At 43.3% G+C, this 22,190-nt stretch overlaps 1 protein-coding gene across 1 annotated transcript in view; it reads left to right on the top strand.

The window, feature by feature from the left end:
- The window catches only part of LOC112265130 (nucleosome-remodeling factor subunit BPTF), a 57,813-nt gene that overhangs the window by 2,024 nt on the left and 33,599 nt on the right, over positions 1-22,190 (top strand). Inside the window, 8 exon segments of the mRNA XM_024442195.2 lie at positions 1,244-2,066; positions 6,939-7,159; positions 15,646-15,891; positions 16,415-16,606; positions 17,885-18,234; positions 18,470-18,688; positions 19,291-19,439; positions 20,789-20,920. Coding sequence (XP_024297963.2) covers positions 1,244-2,066; positions 6,939-7,159; positions 15,646-15,891; positions 16,415-16,606; positions 17,885-18,234; positions 18,470-18,688; positions 19,291-19,439; positions 20,789-20,920 — 2,332 coding nt within the window.

The following is a 22,190-nucleotide window of genomic DNA, read 5'->3' as shown; positions in this document are numbered from 1 at the left end:
TGAAATTACAGATTTATTCATATGTTATGTGTCCTAAAATGGCTGTGAATGTGTTTCATAACTTGCCCCACATCTCATAAGCACAGATGTGTACAGCCTAGACAACATGGTATTTCTTGAATCATAATTCTATCTCTCCATTGCACCCCAGTGACTGACTACGCAAATAACCTCCTACCCCAAACAGGCCCGATTAACAAGTGAATATGGCTGAATTGTTCACGGAGTGGTTTATGTGCCATTCATATGACCTATAATCACATTCACACTGAGTCACAAATACATGCTTACACATACACAGAGACTCTGTGCATAGGGCGGGAGGAATGAAGGCAGAGGTTTTTGTACACAGCCCTCACCGGGGACACACGCTCAGGGGAGAGGTGCTTGTTGGTAATTTTTAATGTCACCTCATCTATGCCTACTCTTAATGTCTAATGTTTGAAATCTAATTTATGTCAGTTGTTATACCTACCTACTCTAGCTGATATCAGAGGGTGTGGATCCCTGGCTTTATGTTTCAGATTCTGAACCTGATCAGGGTCCATATTCATAACAAGTGCTGATCTAGGATCAGTTAAGCCTTTTCGATCATAATGAATAAGATTACATGGACAAGGGGAGCTGACCCTAGATCAGCACCCATACTCTGGCCCAGGGTAGAGTGAGTGAAGGAAGGCCAAATTCTCCACTGCACAGTGAATACTCAAGTACCAGGTGCTAGGTCGGCTTATTTAAATTTGACTTGTTTTTTAAATTTTTTATGTACTGAGTAAATCAAAAGTTCTCTTTCCAAAGGGAGAAATTCTGTTTATAGAAGAGATTCAGACTTTATATACGCTGTGGATTTATGGAAGGGTAAAAAATACAAGTTGGTTATAACCAATATGCTGTACTTAAAAGTTGATACAGCGAAAGTAATGCATACATTCACAGAGCTGTTATCCAGAAACAGTAACAAAATAGTTACACACTCAAATGTGTTGAATAAGAAGCCCTGCCTGTTTGATAGAAACATTGACAGCTGTTGTGGTTGATGCAAATTGCGCTGCCTGCTTTGGCTCATTCACTATGTATCTAGTTTTGTCTTTGTTTCTTCACCTGTTTTTGTTGTGTTTCTCAGAGTCCAGCACTCAGTATTAAAGGGACTTTTTTTCCTGACCCCATTTTATGTCTCTTGATTGATTTTAATTATTTACATCATTTATAGCCCTTTCTCTCTCTTCATCCCTCTCTGTCTCAGGCCGGAGGGGCAGACACCCGCACCGGCCCCGCTCGCCCATCTTCGAGGCCAAGGAGGTGCCCTCCCTGGAGCTGCCCAAGTCCTCAGAGGACTTGCTGGTGCCGGCCAATCAGCTCCTCAACATCTCGGCCGTCTATGAGGTGCTGCGCAACTTCGGCTCGGTCCTGCGCCTCTCGCCGTTCCGCTTCGAGGACTTTTGTGCGGCGCTGGCAGGCCAGGAGCAGTGCACCCTGCTGGCTGAGACCCACATCGCCCTGCTCAAGGCCATCCTGCGCGAGGAGGACACATCCAACACCACGTTCGGTCCTGCCGACCTCAAGGACAGCGTCAACTCCACACTCTACTTCATCGACGGCATGACCTGGCCCGAGATGGTGCGCGCCTACTGCGAGAGTGACCCAGAGTACCGGCAGGTGCTCCCTTTACTGGAGGGCGAGGAGTACCCCTACGAGCCCCTCGAGAGCAAAATTAAGGTCCTTCAATTCCTTGTGGACCAGTTCCTGGCCACCAACTTGGCCAGAGAAGAGTTAATGTCGGAGGGGGTGGTGGCGTACGACGACCACTGCAGGGTGTGCCACCGGCTGGGGGACCTCCTCTGCTGCGAGACGTGCTCTGCCGTCTACCACCTGGAGTGCGTGAAGCCGCCGCTGGTGGAGGTACCCGAGGACGAGTGGCAGTGCGAGGTGTGCGTGGCACACAAGGTGCCTGGCGTGGTGGACTGTGTGACGGAGGCGCAGAAGAGCAGGCCATACATCCGCCAGCTGCCAATCGGCTATGACCGCCACCGCCGCAAGTACTGGTTCCTGGACCGCCGCGTCGTGGTGTAAGTAGACAACAACAAACAAACGTTCACTCACTCCAAAATTATACTCAGCAAAAATATAAATGCAACATGCAATAATTTGAAAGATTTTACTGAGTTACAGTTCATATAAGGAAATCAGTCATTTTAAATAAGGTCATTAGGCCCTAATCTATTGATTTCACATGATTGGGCAGGGGCGCAGCCATGGGTGGGCCTGGCAGTGCATAGGCCCACCCACTGGGGAGCCAGGCCCAGCCAATCAAAATGTGTTTTCCCCCACAGAAGGTCTTTATTACAGACAGAAATACTCCTCAGCTGTCTGGGTGACTGGTCTCAGACGATCCCGCAGGTGAAGAAGCCAGATGTGGAGGTTCTGCGGTTGGGTTGTGAGGCTATTTGGACGTACTGCCAAATTCTCAAAAATGATGTTGGAGGTGGCTTATGGTAGAGAAATTAACATAAAATTGTCTGTCAACAGCTCTGGGGGACATTCCTGCAGTTAGCATGACAATTGCATGCTCCCTCAAAACTGGAGACATCTGTTGCATTGTGTTGTGTGACACGACTTCACATTTTAGAGGCCTTTTATTGTCCCCAGCCCAAGGTGCACCTGTGTAATTACCATCCTGTTTAATCAGCTTCTTGATTTGCCACATCTGTCAGGTGGATTAATTATCTTGGCAAAGGAGAAATGCTCACTAATAGAGATGTAAACAAATTTGTGTTCAACATTTGATAGAAATAAGTTCCCACCAATATGAAGAGGAGTGATGATCACACCAGATACCGACTGGCTTTCTGATCCACGCCTCTACCTTTTTTTTTTAAAGGTATTTGTGACCAACAGATGCATATCTGTATTCCCAGTCATGTGAAATCTATAGATTAGGGCCTTTCAACTGCCCGAGAGGAATCCCTTTGACAGTTATATCTGCCCTACAATCAATAAGGTCTTTCAATTAACTGATTTCCTTATGTAACGCAGTAAAATCTTTGAAATTGTTGCATGTTGCGTTTTATATATTTGTTCAGTGGAATAAATAGTTATTTCAACTTCCTATTCTACCTGGCAGATAATTGTGTCTGTTCTAGACAATATATTAATATCTGAGTGTTCTGTAATGTTATATCCCCCTGGACATCCCTTTTCAAGCAATTGATTAGTTGGATCAGGTGTGATAGGACAAAAAATTGCTAGGGGGCCTTGGAGGAACGGATTGGGAAACACAGGGTTATGGGTTTGGTTGGGGGGATGGGATGATGGGCTAGGGCTGTTGTCTCACCTGGGACTGTTGTGCAGGATTGGGCCTGGTCTATCATGTCCCTGCCTAAAACACCTCAGTCTTTGAAGGGATGCTGTTGTGTTAACCGTTTGCTGTCCTGACACTAGGAGGAACATGAAAACCGTTGTCATCACAATGTGAAATAAAGACCGTGATACTAAACTGAGTATAGTGTCCAAACTCCTTTTTAAAAGGAAAGGATGAGTGTTGAAGGCAACTGCTAATGGCTACCTCAGTCTTTCTATAGAAAGGTCCTTTGGAGGAAGAATGTGGGGCATATATTTGACACTTGTCTAAACCAGTGTTTCTTAGGTAGCCTAGCAGTTAGGGGGTTGGGCCACTAACTGAAGGGTCCCTGGTTTGAATACCCGAGCCGACAAGGTGAAAAATCTGTCTGTGCCCTTTGAGCAAGGCACTTAACCCTAATCTGCTCCAGGGGTGACGTACTACTATGGTTGACCCTTTACCTTGTCCTGGGGACATTTTTGTTTTTGACCTTGCACTACACAGCTGAGTCAAAGGATCAACTCATCAAGCTTTGGTGATTTCAATCAGATGTGTAGTGCTAAGGCAAAAACAAAAAATGTTCACCCCTTTGGGCCCCCAGGAACAGGGTTAAGAAGCACTGATCTTAACATTATTTACAAATTACACACGTTGGTGTTTACCTTCTGGGTATCTCAGCCTGTCACATCTCCAACAGTGCTCTTAGGTCAGCTACAAGATAAAACATTTTTGGAGAGAAGACGTGCAGCATGTTCATGTATAATGGCAATATGAAGACTAATACATTTGGCAGTGCTGACAAAGATTGGGCCAGGATCGATTCGCCTTGCTACCCTATAGGCATGCAACAGGGATTTGAATTTGATGCACACTGCTAATGGGAGCCAGTGGAGAGTGTGAAGGAGTTTTGTACAGTCTGGTAAGGGGCCATAATGGAGTTGTTAACTGTGACAGAGGTATTGGAGCAGGCAGGCTTTGCCAGGGAGGAAGAGCAGCTTCTCTTGTCAATGTTGAGCTTTGAGTTGTTGGGCTAGCATCTAATAACTCTGTGTGATTGGGAAAGTCAAGTCTCAAACCACTTTCTAACCCTCCCCTTGGCCCTAACCATTTGTTTCTGCAGATCTGTAAGGTGTGAGATCCATCATTGCACTGCTTATAGCCTACCTTCCCAGACCATACAGGTCTGCAAACATCGAGGGGTTAGGGCTATGGGGGACGGAGCAATTTAGCATTGGCTTCTTTTTTTTACCAAGCATTTAGATCTAACTTTCTTGCCTGGTCTTTGATATGTCTTGGGTTTTTAATCCAGTGGACAATGATATAATGCACATTGTTCTGACATAACCAGAAAGTACATGTTAGGACTAGTCCACAAAATATGTTGACATGTAGTAAATTAACTGCCAGTTGGTAGATGCAAAGATGATCTTTAGCTGACTCAAAGGTGTCTCCATTTTAGCAAATAAATCTCCCACTGACAAATGTAGGTGGCTAGCTAGCTAGGATCATTCTATTATATTAGCTAACATCGCATTAATGAAATAAGCATTTGTTATCCAACTTGCTAGCTAGCAAGCTAGGTGAAAGAGTTGTTTATACGTTGGCTAAAAACTAGCTTTTACATTTCATTTAGCTATACAAGCAAGCTAAAACTGCACAGCTCTGAGAAGAAGCCATGTCGACCAGCTGACAGCTTATTATGCTAGCTAGCTGATTCAAGGGTGAGTGAGGGTGAGCCGAGAGACATCTGCAAGAGTGCAGCCATCTACACAGGAGTGTTCACAACTAGCTAACAGGCTTTCGGCTAATGCAGCAATCGCTATGCTAACATATAAACAGCTAACTCTTGCTGTTCCACCCTGTTGCTAAAGCTACCCCACACTGGCTAGCTAGCCAGCCCCGACAGAAGCGCCAAACAATCAGTAATATATTATTATAAGTGATCATTACTTATTTATTCATGTGTACAGTGTCAATTTCAATCAGACACTGAGGTTATCCACGCAAGAAACACTGTTAACCCAGAATCAAAATTGAAGCAGAAGTGCAAGCAATTGACCTGTGATCATGTTCAAACTGTGAGCTTTTTTTACATGACAGATGGCACTCTTCAATCTTCGCTTTTATCCAGAGCGGCTTACATCACTTTTTTTAGCTTCTCTGGTAAGGTACAGAAAGGCCAATGCCTCACTTGTTTGAAGGATAATGACAATGTAAACACACAAATATTAGTAAGCGATAGCATATACGCCAGCTATTAAGCACAAGTCACAGATGGTGTGGTAGCAGACTCCTTTAACCAGAGCGGAGAGTGTCACACACTCATGTACACAAGCACAGACACACCTGAACAGAGGGATTCGGGGGGTCGCCTTCACTGTCTCATTGCCGCTCCCACTCAAAAAGGTGGCCTTCACTGGTTGCAGTGTAATCGATCTTCACCATCCCGAGAGAGAGAGAGAAAGAGAGAGAGTGTGTGTGTGTGTCTCGAGTGGGTGGTTGCATCCTGAGAGGATGCTGACTAGATTGTTGGAATACTGCCTAAGGCTAGTGAGACTCAGGCCTAGACCCTGCTGTGCACAAAGCTGTCCATTTGTTGATATTTGATGTGGGCCTATGTGTTATGCATGCCTAGAGCGCTCAAAGGTCTTTCTTACAACTTTAATTTCCCAATAATCATGTTTTCCTTGATTGCAGCTAAGGCCATGTTAAAACGTAAAAGTGCAATTCCATCGCTTCTCAACCTAATTTTCATTGTCTCCAGCAATGGGGCGGCAGGGTAGCCTAGTGGTTAGAGCGTTGGACTACTAACCGGAAGGTTGCAAGTTCAAATCCCCGAGCTGACAAGGTACAAATCTGTCGTTCTGCCCCTGAACATGCATTTTGTGGACTAGTCCTAACACTGTTCCTAGGCCGTCATTGAAAATAAGAATTTGTTCTTAACTGACTTGCCTAGTTAAATAAAGGTAAAATAAATTTTAAAAAATACCAGTGTCTACATACAGTGTTTGTGAAAAAGGTGCATTTTCTGCGTTCTACCCGATGACTGATTTTTCAAACACATTGAGTTTCACGGTGACATGGAGCAATAAAATACCCCCCCTCTGGCTTGAAACTCGTTTCAGGTTTTGAAAATCACAGTTTTTCTTCCTTTTAATTCTACCTTGTAATGTCATAGAGAAGCATTTAGAACCTTCTTATCTTTGCAACCACAGATCATAGAAACACACCTTTTTCACACATCTAGACACCCGTAAGGTGCTGGAGATAATGAATATGAGTTTGTAAAGTGGCGGAATGGCTTTTAAGGAAAACTTGCACCATAGAAGACACATGTATTAAATAGTTGTCAGTACTATGTCCTTACAGTAGACAATTTTCAATGGCAGGTGTCTGCTTAAATGTTCTTCATTCTACTGCTCGTCATTTGATGATGGCATCAATTAATCAAAGACATTGATCTCTTTCTCCTTTATACTATCCTTCTCTGTCTCCCATATTCTCTCCTTCCCTGTCCCCTCCATCTCCCTCTTATCTCTCTCGCCTCCTCTTTTTCTCTCCACCGCCTCCACCGGTGTCTCGCTCACTTCCTCCAACCCAGAGAGGAGGACGGCGAGCAGGAGGACAAGACCATCTGGTACTACAGCACCAAGGTGCAGCTGGCTGAGCTGATTGACTGCCTGGACAAGGGCTACTGGGAGGCCGACCTGTACGCCACGCTGGAGGAGATCAGGGACGAGGTGCACACGCACATGGACATCACCGAGGAGCTCACCAACAAGGCCCGCGGCGTCAACAAGTGCTTCCTCACCGCTGCCAACGGTAAGAGATGTGGACACGTTCAGATGGATGTAGGTTATGTAGAACAAACATGCCCTATCTGACATGTTGAATAAAGTAGAATAAAAATCTCTTAATGGCATTTCTGCAACGTTTACCTACTGAACGAGGCCTAGGGTACACACACAGGTTTTGGGATTTTATTTTATTTTATTCTGGGTAGAGATCGACCGATTTATGATTTTTCAACGCCGATACCGATTATTGGAGGCCCGAAAAAGCTGATGCCGATTAATCGGCCGATTTAAAAAAAAATAATAATAAAAAAAATTATATGTATATTTATTTATTTGTAATAATGACAATTACAACAATACTGAATGAACACTTATTTAAACTTAATATAATACATCAATAAAATCAATTTAGCCTCAAGTAAATAATGAAACATGTTCAATTTGGTTTAAATAATGAAAAAACAAAGTGTTGGAGAAGAAACTAAAGTGCAATATGTGCTATGTAAGAAAGCTAACGTTTCAGTTCCTTGCTCAGAACATGAGAACATATGAAAGCTGGTGGTTCCTTTTAACATGAGTCTTCAATATTCCCAGGTAAGAAGTTTTAGGTTGTAGTTATTATAGGAATTATAGGACTATTTCCCTCTATACCATTTGTATTTCATTAACCTTTAACTATTGGATGTTCTTATAGGCACTTTAGTATTGCCAGTGTAACAGTATAGCTTCCGTCCCTGTAGTTAGTGCGCGCTAACTAGCTAGCCATTTTACTTCGGTTACACCAGCCTCATCTCGGGAGTTGATAGGCTTGAAGTCATAAACAGCGCAATGTTTGACGCACAACGAAGAGCTGCTGGCAAAACGCACGAAAGTGCTGTTTGAATGAATGTTTACACGCCTGCTTCTGCCTGCCACCGCTCAGTCAGATGCAAGTCAGATGCTTGTATGCTCGCTAGATAATATCTAGTAATATCATCAACCATGTGTAGTTAACTAGTGATTATGATTGATTGTTTTTTATAAGATAAGTTTAATGCTAGCTAGCAACTTACCTTGGCTTACTGCATTCGCATAACAGGTAGTCTCCTTGTGGAGTGCAATGAGAGAGAGGCAGGTCGTTATTGCGTTAGTTAACTGTAAGGTTGCAAGATTGGATCCCCTGAGCTGACAAGGTGAAAATCTGTCGTTCTGCTCCTGAACAAGGCAGTTAACCCACTGTTCCAAGACCATAATTGAAAATAAGAATGTGTTCTTAACTGACTTCCCTAGTTAAATAAAGGTATTTTTAAATAAAACATTTTTTTAAATCGGCGCCCAAAATTAACGATTTACGATTGTTATGAAAACTTGAAATTGTCCCTAATTAATTGGCCATTCCGATTAATTGGTTGACCTCTAATTCTAGGACTAGTATTGTCATTTCAGAAGAAGGTTTTACCAGTTCTTTGCGTAGTTATTTACTATTAAACTACCGGTATTACATACTGACAACGTGTCTATTGAATGCAGCTCTCTGTACGTTGTTAGATAACTAACCTTACATTTCCCATAGTACACATCCTATTGTTTCCTTCCTTTTGAAGTCTATCATTGTGTTACTATCATTGGATGGGTGTAAGCTTTACATTGAATCTATGAGACCCCAGTGAATTTTCAGCAGTTTAGTAGGGTAAAGCTGTTATGTATTTGTTTTTACATTATAAAGTAAGTTTAGGCTTTTTCTTCAAATAAGACTGTTTGGTTGTGTCCTAAATGGCACCATATTCCCTATGTAGTGCACTACTTTTGACCAGGCCCCATAGGACTCTAGTTAAGAGAAGTGCACTATATAGAGAATAGGATGCCATTTGGGATGTACACTTAGTCAAGAGCGGCTAATTCCAGTAATTAGCGTTTGACTCTGACAAATAAAATCAATGATTGGTTGTTTGGCTGTTGCCCGTCTGAGGGAAAGGAGCACAATTACAGCAATGCCTGCCTCAATGGAATAGATGATCAATCTCTCTGAATTGGGCCACTCTGTCATTTCCATCAGTCATTGGTTTTGCCTCTTGACAATGCTCAGTGGTTTGGAGAGAACTACTAGTCTATTACTCTATTCCCTTTTCAGTTCTTCCCCTATGGTGAATGAATGGTGTTAAGTGATGAGCAAACACTTACTCTGACTGTGTCCCAATGTAGTGCACTACTTTTGACCGAGTACCTTTTGGGACGCAGATACGCTCTGTCTTTTGTTGATATTCATCATTGGCATCATTTTCCCTTTTCGGTTGGTTCTAACGAGGCTGCAGATTGCCTCCTGCCCACGGCTGCACCTCTCAATGTCTCTGTGTTGGTAATGTGAGGGTGCTGATCAGCACGGCAGCATACACACACACACACACACACACTTACTCAGTTCAGATCCATGGTATTGGGTGTGTGTGTATGGGTTTTACAATTATGACTCATGAAAGTTGTGCACATTAGCATTTTGTGTGTGTGTGCATGTTTGTTAGGAGGGACGTGCACATCATGTAAGGCTCTAGATATAGTAGTCCATGTATGGTAGTGTTGTGGGTAATTTTTCACCATGTCAGTTCCATTATTTGAATTCCAATTTGTTCAGTTTTTTTCTGTGAGCTCAAATTGCACATTGCGTTTGAGTTTCTCTAGAGATAAATCACATCGTGAGCGAACTGTGCGATGAAGATGGGAATTGTAGTTTCCAACAGGCCAATGTTCTACATAGTTTAGCGCAGACAAAATTGTAATGAACTACGATGACCATAATCCATTGCACAACTACAGTGCCTTGCGAAAGTATTCGGCCCCCTTGAACTTTGCGACCTTTTGCCACATTTCAGGGTTCAAACATAAAGATATAAAACTGTATTTTTTTGTGAAGAATCAACAATAAGTGGGACACAATCATGAAGTGGAACGACATTTATTGGATATTTCAAACTTTTTTAACAAATCAAAAACTGAAAAATTGGGCGTGCAAAATTATTCATCCCCTTTACTTTCAGTGCAGCAAACTCTCTCCAGAAGTTCAGTGAGGATCTCTGAATGATCCAATGTTGACCTAAATGACGATAAATACAATCCACCTGTGTGTAATCAAGTCTCCGTATAAATGCACCTGCACTGTGATAGTCTCAAGGTCCGTTAAAAGCGCAGAGAGCATCATGAAGAACAAGGAACACACCAGGCAGGTCCGAGATACTGTTGTGCAGAAGTTTAAAGCCGGATTTGGATACAAAAAGACTTCCCAAGCTTTAAACATCCCAAGGAGCACTGTGCAAGCGATAATATTGAAATGGAAGGCGTATCAGACCACTGCAAATCTACCAAGACCTGGCCGTCCCTCTAAACTTTCAGCTCATACAAGGAGAAGACTGATCAGAGATGCAGCCAAGAGGCCCATGATCACTCTGGATGAACTGCAGAAATCTACAGCTGAGGTGGGAGACTCTGTCCATAGGACAACAATCAGTCGTATATTGCACAAATCTGGCCTTTATGGAAGAGTGGCAAGAAGAAAGCCATTTCTTAAAGATATCCATAAAAAGTTTTGTTTAAAGTTTGCCACAAGCCACCTGGGAGACACACCAAACATGTGGAAGAAGGTGCTCTGGTCAGATGAAACCAAAATGGAACTTTTTGGCAACAATGCAAAATGTTATGTTTGGCGTAAAAGCAACACAGCTCATCACCCAGACCACACCATCCCCACTGCCAAACATGGTGGTGGCAGCATCATGGTTTGGGCCTGCTTTTCTTCAGCAGGGACAGGGAAGATGGTTAAAATTGATGGGAAGATGGATGGAGCCAAATACAGGACCATTCTGGAAGAAAACCTGATGGAGTCTGCAAAAGACCTGAGACTGGGATGGAGATTTGTCTTCCAACAAGACAATGATCCAAAACATAAAGCAAAATCTACAATGGAATGGTTCAAAAATGAACATATCCAGGTGTTAGAATGGCCAAGTCAAAGTCCAGACCTGAATCCAATCGAGAATCTGTGGAAAGAACTGAAAACTGCTGTTCACAAATGCTCTCCATCCAACCTCACTGAGCTCGAGCTGTTTTGCAAGGAGGAATGGGAAAAAAAAATCAGTCTCTCGATGTGCAAAACTGATAGAGACATACCCCAAGCGACTTACAGCTGTAATCGCAGCAAAAGGTGGCGCTACAAAGTATTAACTTAAGGGGGCTGAATAATTTTGCACGCCCAATTTTTCAGTTTTTGATTTGTTAAAAAAGTTTGAAATATCCAATAAATGTCGTTCCACTTCATGATTGTGTCCCACTTGTTGTTGATTCTTCACAAAAAAAAAGTTTTATATCTTTGTTTGAAGTCTGAAATGTGGCAAAAGGTCGCCAAGTTCAAGGGGGCCGAATACTTTCGCAAGGCACTGTACTTGTCCTGTCTGTTTCTTTTACCACATGCTACGGAAGAGACTGAAGAAAATACATGATCTAAGTGATTGATAGTTGGTATTCAGCAGTCATAAAACTTATGCCTTATTTACTTTGAAGAACAACTAAAATAATTATTTTGTCAGACCGCATAGGTAGCGGTTTTATAGAGATGATAACTGAATTAAATAATAAAGTTGTAATATACACAACAATATAAATATTTTATTAAAGTAAAGTAATGTGAACAGCTGATGGTTAATAAGTAATTGGCAGTCACTTGCATCGTGGGACTTTATTCATTGTTTTATTCCGTTGTTACAGCATTCAACCCACATGCATTTAATGTTTTAAAAAATAATTTAAAGGAAAAAATCTTTTAAAAAATGTGATAATCGAATCGACCTCAAAAAGCACTAATCGCTCAGCACTAATGTATGTGACTAGCATACTGCTGTCCCTCTCCCACCCGCCTCTTGTCAGATTATCATAGTGGATTTACCACTGCCATCCCAAAGCAATATCCTAAATATTTCCAAACCCCTCCTATTTGGGTAAGTAGGCCTTAATCAGTGGGGCAGTAGCAGGTTGGCTGGCTGGTTGTGTTTGAGTGCCTCTATCTCCTCCTGTGCTGGCTTGGCCTGGCTGTAGGTTCTGGGGGCTGTGGCACTGCTCCAGCAGGCTTCACTGGGAGGAGGTCCAAGATGGCAGGACTGAATGCCTCTGGCAGAGAGAGAGGGTAAGGGGGGGATAGAGAGGCAATAGTCATTGGTGGGGTTGAGGAACAGTGGAAGAATATGGAGGTGAAAGGGGAGGAAAGAGATGGAGAAAGAATGACGGAGATAGAGGATAGAGAAATGTAAGAAAGCGAAAGAGAGGGAGATGGAAGACGGGGGGGGACATGGCTGTGCTGGGTGTCCTCCTGTCTTCTATACGTAGCCAAGTTAGCCAAGACAGTCCAGCTGAGCCAAAGGTCCCTGGCTCTGAGAGTGTGAGGCGCTCCATTGTCTAACACCAGAGAGCCTGCCAATGACTCCTCCTCTGCCCAGTCTGTCTCCCTCTCCGTCTATCTCTCTTTATCCTGCTTGCTCTCTTTCTCTCTGCCCCTCTTTCTCTCATCTCTCATTCTCCCTCGATCTCTCTTGCTCGCTTGCTCTCCCTCTCTCGCTCTCTTTCCCCCCTTCCTCCCTCTCGCCCTCCCCCAGTTAAGTGAATACTACTCAGTCATGTTGAAGGGCCATAGGAACCAGTACAGCCATTCCATGACATAACTTTAATCTCCAGTCCCAGTTTGGCTGGGCTCCAAACAGTTTCCTTCTCTCCTTCATGACAACTGATCTGATGAAAGAACAAATGGGATGGTTGAATGTGATAGGGTGTTAAGGTTATCCGATCCTTTTACCTATCAGTGGTCTCGAGGTGACGACAATAATAGGAAGCTGTTGTAACCGCTATTCGGCTATGTATGCTATTGCTGAGGCTATTTAGATTGGGACTTGTATCTGTAGCCTGGTCCGAGATCTGTTTGTTTGACATGGCAATGACCGTAGGACTGTGTTAGAGAGTATAAACAGATCTGGGACCAGGCTATTGTAACTGTGCAATTGTGATGGACTCGGATACAGGCTGAGATCCAGTTCTCTGTTGGTGTGCCTCCCATTGAGAATGAATGGTTTGAAATCATACCAGTGAGTCTACTTACGACCAGCTCCTGCACTGTGGAAAACACATTATGTCTGAAAGAGCATTTTACACACTTTCTCTCTCACATGCACATAGACAAACACACCACACACACACACTCCATAAGACACTGACATTGGGAGCGCGATCCCAGACTGGGCCCCCTACGAAGACACTTTAGGCTGCTGTCAAGGTTTCTCCACCACCCACACATACATGCTGTCAAGTGACAAATGACAGAGGAAGTAGGCTATTTTGATGCCTGCAACAACCCGTTTTTCTTTGTCACCATTCCATCCTTCCCCCCGAAATATTAAATAACCTGCTTCATTACAGAGTACAACTGAAATTTCTCCGCATGTGGTCCTGCCATAGAGTGGAAGTCACACATTAATACAGGCTAATTTCTTTGTTTTTACCGCATTGAGCAGTTGTATTAAGCTGTGACAATTTCTCGCTATGCGGCTATCACTTCAGATAAGTCTCATTTTGAGGCGGTGTTCAATTCAAAGCACAGCTGGGTGCTAATGTGCTCATTCCCAGACAGACTACATGACCATTCCTATAGTATAACCCAGAGAAAAGCACAGTCAGTAGCAAGCTTTCAAGCACAGGTTTGAGTGTTTGATTTAGAGGTTGACCGATTTAATCGGAATGGCCGATTTTAATTAGGGCATAACAATCGGTAATCATAACTATCGGTAATCTGCATTTTTGGCCACCGAATATGGCCGACTACATTGCACTCCATGAGGAGACTGCGTGGCAGGCTGACTACCTGTTATGCGAGTGCAGCAAGGAGCCAAGGTAAGTTGCTAGCTAGCATTAAACGTATCTTATAAAAAACAATCAATCTTAACATAATCACTCGTTAACTACACATGGTTGATGATATTACTAGTTTATCTAGCTTGTCCTGCGTTGCATATAGTCGTATAGTCGATGCCTGTGTCACTTCTCTTGCGTTCTGTGCAAGCAGAGTCATGGTATATTAAGCAGTTTGGGCTGCCCGGCTCGTGAACTGTGTGAAGACCATTTCTTCCTAACAAAGACCGTTATTAATTTGACAGATTTGTACATGATTATGACATAACATTGAAGGTTGTGCAATGTAACAGCAGTATTTAGACTTATGGTTGCCACCCGTTAGATAAAATACGGAACGTTTCCGTATTTCACTGAAAGAATAAACATTTTGTTTTCGAAATTATAGTTTCCGGATTTGACCATATTAATGACCAATGGCTTGTATTTCTGTGTGTTATTATATTATTATTATTATATGATTTGATAGAGCAGTCTGACTGAGCGGTGGTAGGCAGCAGCAGGCTCGTAGGCATTCATTCAAACAGCACTTTCCTGCATTTGCCAGCAGTTCTTCGCTGTGCTTCAAGCATTGCGCTGTTTATGACTTCAAGCCTATCAACTCCCGAGATTAGGCTGGCAATACTAACGTGCCTATAAGAACATCCAATAGTCCAAGGTATATGAAATACAAATGGTATAGAGAGAAATAGTCCTATAATTACTACAACCTAAAACTTCTTACCTGGAAATATTGAAGACTCATGTTAAAAGGAACCACCAGCTTTCATATGTTCTCGTGTTCTGAGCAAGGAACTTAAACGTTAGCTTTTTTACATGGCAAAAATTGCACTTTTACTTTCTTCTCCAACCCTTTGTTTTTGCATTATTTAAACCAAATTGAGCATGTTTCATTATTTATTTGAGACTAAATTAATTTTATTGATGTATTATATTAAGTTAAAATAAAAGTGTTCATTCAGTATTGTTGTAATTGTCATTATTACAAAGATATATATATATATAAAACATTGTCCGATTAATCGGTATCGGCTTTTTTTGGCCCTCCAATAATCGGTATCGGCGTTGAAAAATCATAATCGGTCGACCTCTAGTTTGATTCTTCTGGCAGAATTGCGCCGTGGTCAATTCAGAAGATGTATTGATTTTAGCGTTCTCTGTCAGTGTGGGATGAAGCTATAGCGAATGCATACGCTGACTGACTACTCACTATCGCTTACTGGCGAGAATACGAAAAATGCTTTGAGTTATAACTGTTTTATAGGCTAGTCAATAAAACTGTAGTTTATGCTCAGACCGAAATGAGACCGTCAAGTTGTAGCTCAGGGGTGCATAACTCAGCGCCTTGATTTTCTGCTGCCCCGCTGGTTTCAAATTCTACCTGACTGATCACCATTCTCTAATAACTCAGATTTTATTGTGTTGTCCTTGATAGTGTTTAGTCTATATACTGCTAGTTATTTTGTATTTTTGGCCGAATGTTTTAAAGATGTTTAGTTTTCCCACAATTAAACATTTTTAGACATACATAATATGTATTTTAATTATCTAATCAATTAAATAAATAAATCAATCTGTGTCCTCTCCCTTCTCCAGAGGAGATCCTGGACCGGCTGAGGGCCAAGCAGGAGGAGGAGCTGGAGGAGGTGAAGCGCCGGGCGGCCGAGGAGAGGGAGAAGGCGGAGGCGCAGAAAAATCTCCGGAAGGAGGAGGAGACGGAGGGGGGAGAGCCCAAGGAGAAAACTGATGAACTCGAGAAGAAGGGAGATGAGGAGGGAGCAGGGGAGGGTAAGGCTGAGAAGGACAATGACCAGGCGACCAAGGAGGGGACCACCATTACAGGTAAGAGACACACACACACACCATCTAACTACAGCTACTGCTACATCGTGGTCCTACAGGCTCTACGGCCTGTTTGATATTACTGTGTCTTGATATAGAGCGATGAAGGCCTAATGAATTATTGATCCGTTTCCCACAGCTCTCTTCTCTTTCTGAGCCAATTAGAAATCCCTTGTGTTGCTTGTCAACACATCGGAGACCACTTTGTCATCTTAAAACAATGACTTCAGCAATACTGCTGATAACCCCTCTGTAATAAGCGTACTCACAAGTTTTACACAATGCCTGCTAGTCTTATTACAATACAGCATATTCTATATACACATGCTGGAAGTGCTTGTTGTGCATATTCCTCACAGTCTGAAACATACACTTTGACCAACTCTGTTTGAAATGTGTAATTTTATTGGCTGCCATCTTGGCACCAAAAGTTCCAAGATAATGCACATTTGAATGGAGTTAGAATGTTTTCAACATGTAGCATAGTTTGCCAAATTCTGAATATCTGCGACTATGGTTGTAGCTGAGCTGGCTCCCTCTACTGGTGAGGGCTCCATCCCTGAGGGAAGTAAGCCTGATCTTCTGGCTCCACAACCCACCCTCCCCGCAACAGAGGCCCCCAGCCCTGCCGTGGGGGGGCAAGACCTCCCTACCGGGGCCCGAGAGCCTGGGGACGAGGCCCTAACCAACATGAAGGGAATGCAGGAGGCTGAAGGTACCAAGGGGGTGGTGTCACTGTGAACTTTGAACCCCATTCATCAACCCCCTCCTTTAACTTCCTGTGCTTGGGTTGTTCCTCTCCTCACATCCCGCCTTACCCTTGTCGGACCGCTCTACCATTGGTCGCTGTCCCTCTTGCATCCATCATTTCATTGGCTGTCAAGCACCTCAATAATTTATCCCGCAAACAGTAGGATTTTTCATCCCTTTCAAACACCTGAATTTCAGCCTCGTTACTGAACGCTTGTCGCAACTCTGTTGAATGCCTGCTTTTATTTCCTTCCAAAATAACGCTTAAAGCTAATTGCTTTGATATGCAATCAGACTGAATAGCTTGGCATGAATCACAATGACTTTCAGACATAGCGTTTGATTCTGAGCCTTGCGGGCGCTATTTAACCAGTCAGCAGAAGTGCTTCGCTTCTGGCTTGCCGGCTTGTTATCATTATCATCACTGTTGGATGCTTACCCTTAGAGAACATGTCTCATTGTGAAGTTTAACCATCATGGCTGCCATGATTCAATATCCATCTTCTTTACCTTTACTGTACTACTGGTATAAAACAAGGTGTGTTGGGTTTGGCCATATGTTGCATTCCTGTCATGTTGACACTGTACCTTCAATCTTTCATTGGATTGGTGTCTTATCTGTTGACATCCATATTCCCCGCTGGGTAGACATTGACTTTAGGCTCAGATCTACAATCAGCCTTACCCCTCTCTCACCATTTTTGGAGGGAAACTCAGAACTGACCTTGGATCAATGTCTAGGGGTGATTGGTCATGCCTTTAATGCATGGGTCCAGATCATTACTATGAATCATCATACCTCTATTGGCTGTGTAAAAGGCTGTGTGGGCGCTACAGGAATGACACGCATGCTGATTCATGACACCAGAGGGAGCTATTTCATGCCATTTGAACTTTGAAGGGACTGTCTGTTGGGTCTTCTCTTGAGAAGTCCACATCCCAGGCAAACAAAAATATGTATATTTGATTACATGCCACAATCCAAAACGAATGAAAAGGGTAGGCACCATATAATTTCCTAATTCCCTGGTGGTTATTCGTTCGTTTGGGTCGAGGCATATAGCTGGATCTACATACATGATTGCGTACCAGCTGCAAACAGATAGGATGTGGACTCATCTTGACATATGACTTACTTTGACGTCTGGAAAATATGTGTCAAACTTAGATTTTGCCGTACATTTCCCTTTAAAGCATGATTTTAAATAGAGACTTATGTTGTGATTTTTTTTGTGGTTGGCAGAGAAGGCAGGTTCTGTGTCTAGCTCTCCCAGGGGAGAGGGGGTCCCCAGCCTGAGCCAGCCCTCTCAGCCCGGTGGTGAGGAGAACAGCAACAGCAGCACCATTGCCAGGGAGGCCCCCAGGGTCCCGGAGGAGCCCGACCTAGCCGACAGGTCCTCTCAGTCTTCTATCAACAGCCAGGACGACCAGGGGGTGAACGGCGAGACTGGTGGCAAGCGGACGGTAGTCACTCCGGGCGGCCGCATGGTGACCCGCCTGCGTAACCCGGAGAGTAAGCTGAGCCAGCTGAAGAGCAAGAAGGTGGAGGAAGCCGTTCACGAGGCCAACAAGGGCTACAAGGAGGGCAAAGAGGTGATCACTATTCATCTACAAAAAAATACTGATTAGCCATTGCATTGCTAGCTATCCTTAGGTTGTTGCCCGGTGTACCAAACTTTGTTTGAGATGTCTTTATATTTTTTGTTATCGTGGGTCACATTTTTCTCTTCTAAGAGTATCATGCATTTATTTCAAGTGTCGCTCGTCTGTTATCGAAATATAATGTATTTGATTTACCTTTGACTTGACCCCCCTCTCCTCACTCAAGGTGCTGGTGGTGACCCCGGCGGGCGATGTGTCGCGCCTCAGCACGCGCAGCCTAACAAGCAAGGAGGTGGTGATGAAGGGCACACTCAGCCACTTCTTCAAGCTGGGCCAGGAGGGCAAGTTCCGCGTCTACCACAACCAATACAGCGGAAATACGCTGGCCCTCAACAAGCCCCAGCACCGGGAGGACCTGGACAAGCGGCGACACCTCTCGCACAAGGTAAACTTTAAGATAACTTTAGCTTGCACACAACTGAAGGAGTCAACAGAAACTTGAGCAGATAAACACTTGCGATAAGTTTTAAGTTCAACTGTTTAAAGGGATACTTTGAGATTTTGGCTATGAAGCCCTTTATCTACTTCCCTAGAGTCCGATGAACTCGTGGATACCTTTTATGCCTCTGCGTCCAATATAAAGGAAGTTAGAGGTAGTTTTGCGAGCCAATGCTGACTAGCGCAATGACTGGAAGTCTACAGGATAGCAATTTCACTAGTTAGCAACTTTCTTCAAACCGCACGCAGAGACATAAGAATGGTATCCATGAGTTTGTCTGACTGTGAGGGCAGTAGATAAAGGGCTTCATTGCCAAAAACTCTGAAGTATCCCTTTAAGTGTATGATGCCTCCTTTCAATCGTGTTTGTATCTTGTACAGTACTGGTCCTACATCCTTGTTTAATTTTAGCTGGGGTTTTTTTCCATCTATTTTTCTAATTGTTGCTCCTGAAAGCATTTTAAATTTTGTTTTAGATGTACAGTGCTTTGTGATTTCCCCGTGTAATGAAAAGCTCTCTATATATAAAACTGTTATTTTATTATTCAGTTTTGCATGACGCCGGCAGGCGACTTCAAGTGGAACGGCTCCATCCACGGCTCTAAAGTGCTGACCATCTCCACGCTGCGCCTCACCATCATCCAGCTAGAGACCAACGTGCCCGCACCCTTCATGCACCCCAACTGGGCCTCACACAGGTACGGATGGAATGTGGGCTCTGGGTGATTTTGAGATCCTAGTTGGTTGATTTATATGTTTTGAAAAAATATGATCAAAATGTTCTTAACCCGTTAAGAGTCTAAGCCAGTGGAGGGGGTTTCTACTAAGTTATATGGAATTGTTTTAAGAAGGTCATAACAAGGATCATTTAGCTATTTGATTTAGAATTTTAAGACCCCTTGAAGTATACCTTTTTTGGGGGAATGATTACATTTTTTTGCTTTACTGCTGTAGGCCCATACAAATGTGTTGAATAACATATTCGCTACATTGAACAACAGTCCCCCCGAAAAATCAAAGGGAAGTTTGTTTTGAAGTGTCTGTCCTATATCTGAGAGATATAAGAAAGGAACATACATTTATTTAACCCCTTATTTTTGGCATTAAACAGTCTCCATATAAACTTCCATAAATGTTTTCAACTGGTAGCGGGGGACCTTCAGACGAATCTTGTGAGGCCTGTGGATGTCCTAGAACAATAGAACCGACATGTATATGTTCGTGAGAGTCTCACCTTTCCACAGAGGACTCCTGAGTTTTGTTGCCCAAACTGTTCCGACGCTACAGACAGAAGTTGACAGATCGGCTGTACTGACTTCAGACGAGTCCCAAGATGCTTGTGGGGGCCGTAGAGCAAAACGGAGAACACCATCGTGTTTGTGGGAGTCATCTTTCCATCGTTTTGTAGGTCAAACCGTTTAGATGCTACAGATGATTTTGTGAGAAGACCGATTTTCGGGATGTCTCATGGTCTGACAAACACCGCTCTAGCTCTTTCACCGCAGATGCAGAAGTGCGACATAGGCGGATGAGGTCGATTGAGACGGGTCGATTGCAAAAAAACTCTAACTTAAACTGTTTTTTATTTGTATTTGTTATTATGCTAATTAGATTCATGCAGGGGGCGTGGACATCGACCTTAAGGGGTTAAGTGTTCGTGTAACCATTGTGTGCTCTTCCTCGTTAGGGGAGGGGGGCACAGGCTATTATTCAGATACTAATTTGTGACATTATTTGGTGATAACATATTTGTTTTTACATGTTCATTGACGTTAGCGTGCTCTGCTCTTGTTCAGTTCTGACCCCAGCAGTCCCAGGTGACAAATAAAGTCGCACTGTCATGATTTACGTCTTGTTGTCTGTTTACACTGCTATGCTTTATCTTGGCCAGGTCGCAGTTGTAAATGAGAACTTGTTCTCAACTAGCCTACCTGGTTAAATAAAGGTGAAATAAATAAAATAAATAAAAATGTGATGTCACCATGCTTCCATATCATGGATAACACCATTGTCTGACTCCCTTTGACTTTGTTTTGGTTTTCATCAGGAACAACTGGATTAAGGCGGTGCAGATGTGCAGTAAGGCCAGGGAGTTTGCCCTGGCCATGGCCATCTTGGAGTGTGCCATCAAACCTGTGGCCCTGCTCCCTGTCTGGAAGGACTCTCTGGGACACACCAGGCGAGTAGACTCAAAGCGCACACACACACAGCCACGTCTTTCACTTGAAATTGGCATCGTCTTCAAGAGAACCTATTTTACCGTGTTATGTCATCCTTACATGTCATTACCACTTCAAATAACGCCTTAATACCATTTAATCATACAAGTCTGCAGCCACTTCCAAGTCTGACTTCTTAGAACAAGTGTAAACCCTAGACCAGTGGCGGCTGCTGACTACCCGGGGCGCTGGGTGGTTGGAGATGTCAACAAAGCAGAGTGACAGAAATATAATGCCAAGTTTTTGAACGAACGGTCATTTCTTTGAGAAGATACTGTATATAAAGCGATCTCTGTATTTGAACAGCAGCAGAAATACACCTATTTCACTTTTGCATGTAATTAACAAAAACAAATGACCACTGCTGAACATGCTGCCACTGTTTTGAACAAATTAGATTATACTATTTAGAATCAGCAGCCGGCTCACAAACAAAGTGCACCAGGAAGAACGCAACAAGCATGCAGATGCAATAAGTGAAAACACATTATCTAACTGGGGATAACTAGCTAACATAATGTCACAAAGAAATAAGTGAAGACACATTGTCGATAGTTACCGGAGTTGTAACTCCAGTTCTATGAGTGGAGCTCCGCCCCATAGGGGAGCTCTGCTCCTAGTGGTTTGCCTGGGCAGCGAATAGCCTGAGAAAAAATTATGCACACACCTGCAGCCAATAGGAGTACAGGTTCCCCCTCAATCAGCCACCCGAGAAATGATCTTCAGCGAGACTGGGGGATCGGAAGGGCCTTAAGTCCTATGGGGCTCCGCTCCACTCATAGAACTGGAGTTACAACTCTGGTAACTATTGTTCTATATCGTGGAGCTCTGCTCCTAGTGGTTTAAGGCGGAGCGTAACACTCTAAAATGTATTCCCTGCCTAACCTAACATTTCCCAACTTAAATAAAAAGGCCTGTTCCATCAATGGCTGAGACCAAATCCTGCAATACTGTAACACACTGTGAAAACAGACTGTCACAATGTACTGCGTCATCGGTCTAATCCGCCCTAATCAGTCCCGAGGCACCGGCAATGACTAGTAGGCAGATAATACAGAACTAATCTGTACAAGCAGATAATGAACTCAACACTCTGTCGGTATTAAAGATGGGTCAAATAGTACTGTAACACAAGTTATAGAAACTATATCCCTAATCCTTCCCCCCAAAGACACTCATAGACCTGTGGGCAGGATAAAATACATGATTCTACTCTGCCACCCCAGCCAG

Source organism: Oncorhynchus tshawytscha, linkage group LG02 (genome assembly GCF_018296145.1).
Source record: "Oncorhynchus tshawytscha isolate Ot180627B linkage group LG02, Otsh_v2.0, whole genome shotgun sequence".
Lineage (NCBI taxonomy): Eukaryota > Metazoa > Chordata > Actinopteri > Salmoniformes > Salmonidae > Oncorhynchus > Oncorhynchus tshawytscha.
The sequence above is the reverse complement of the archived record's forward strand: the minus strand, read 5'-3'. Positions and strand labels throughout refer to the sequence as shown.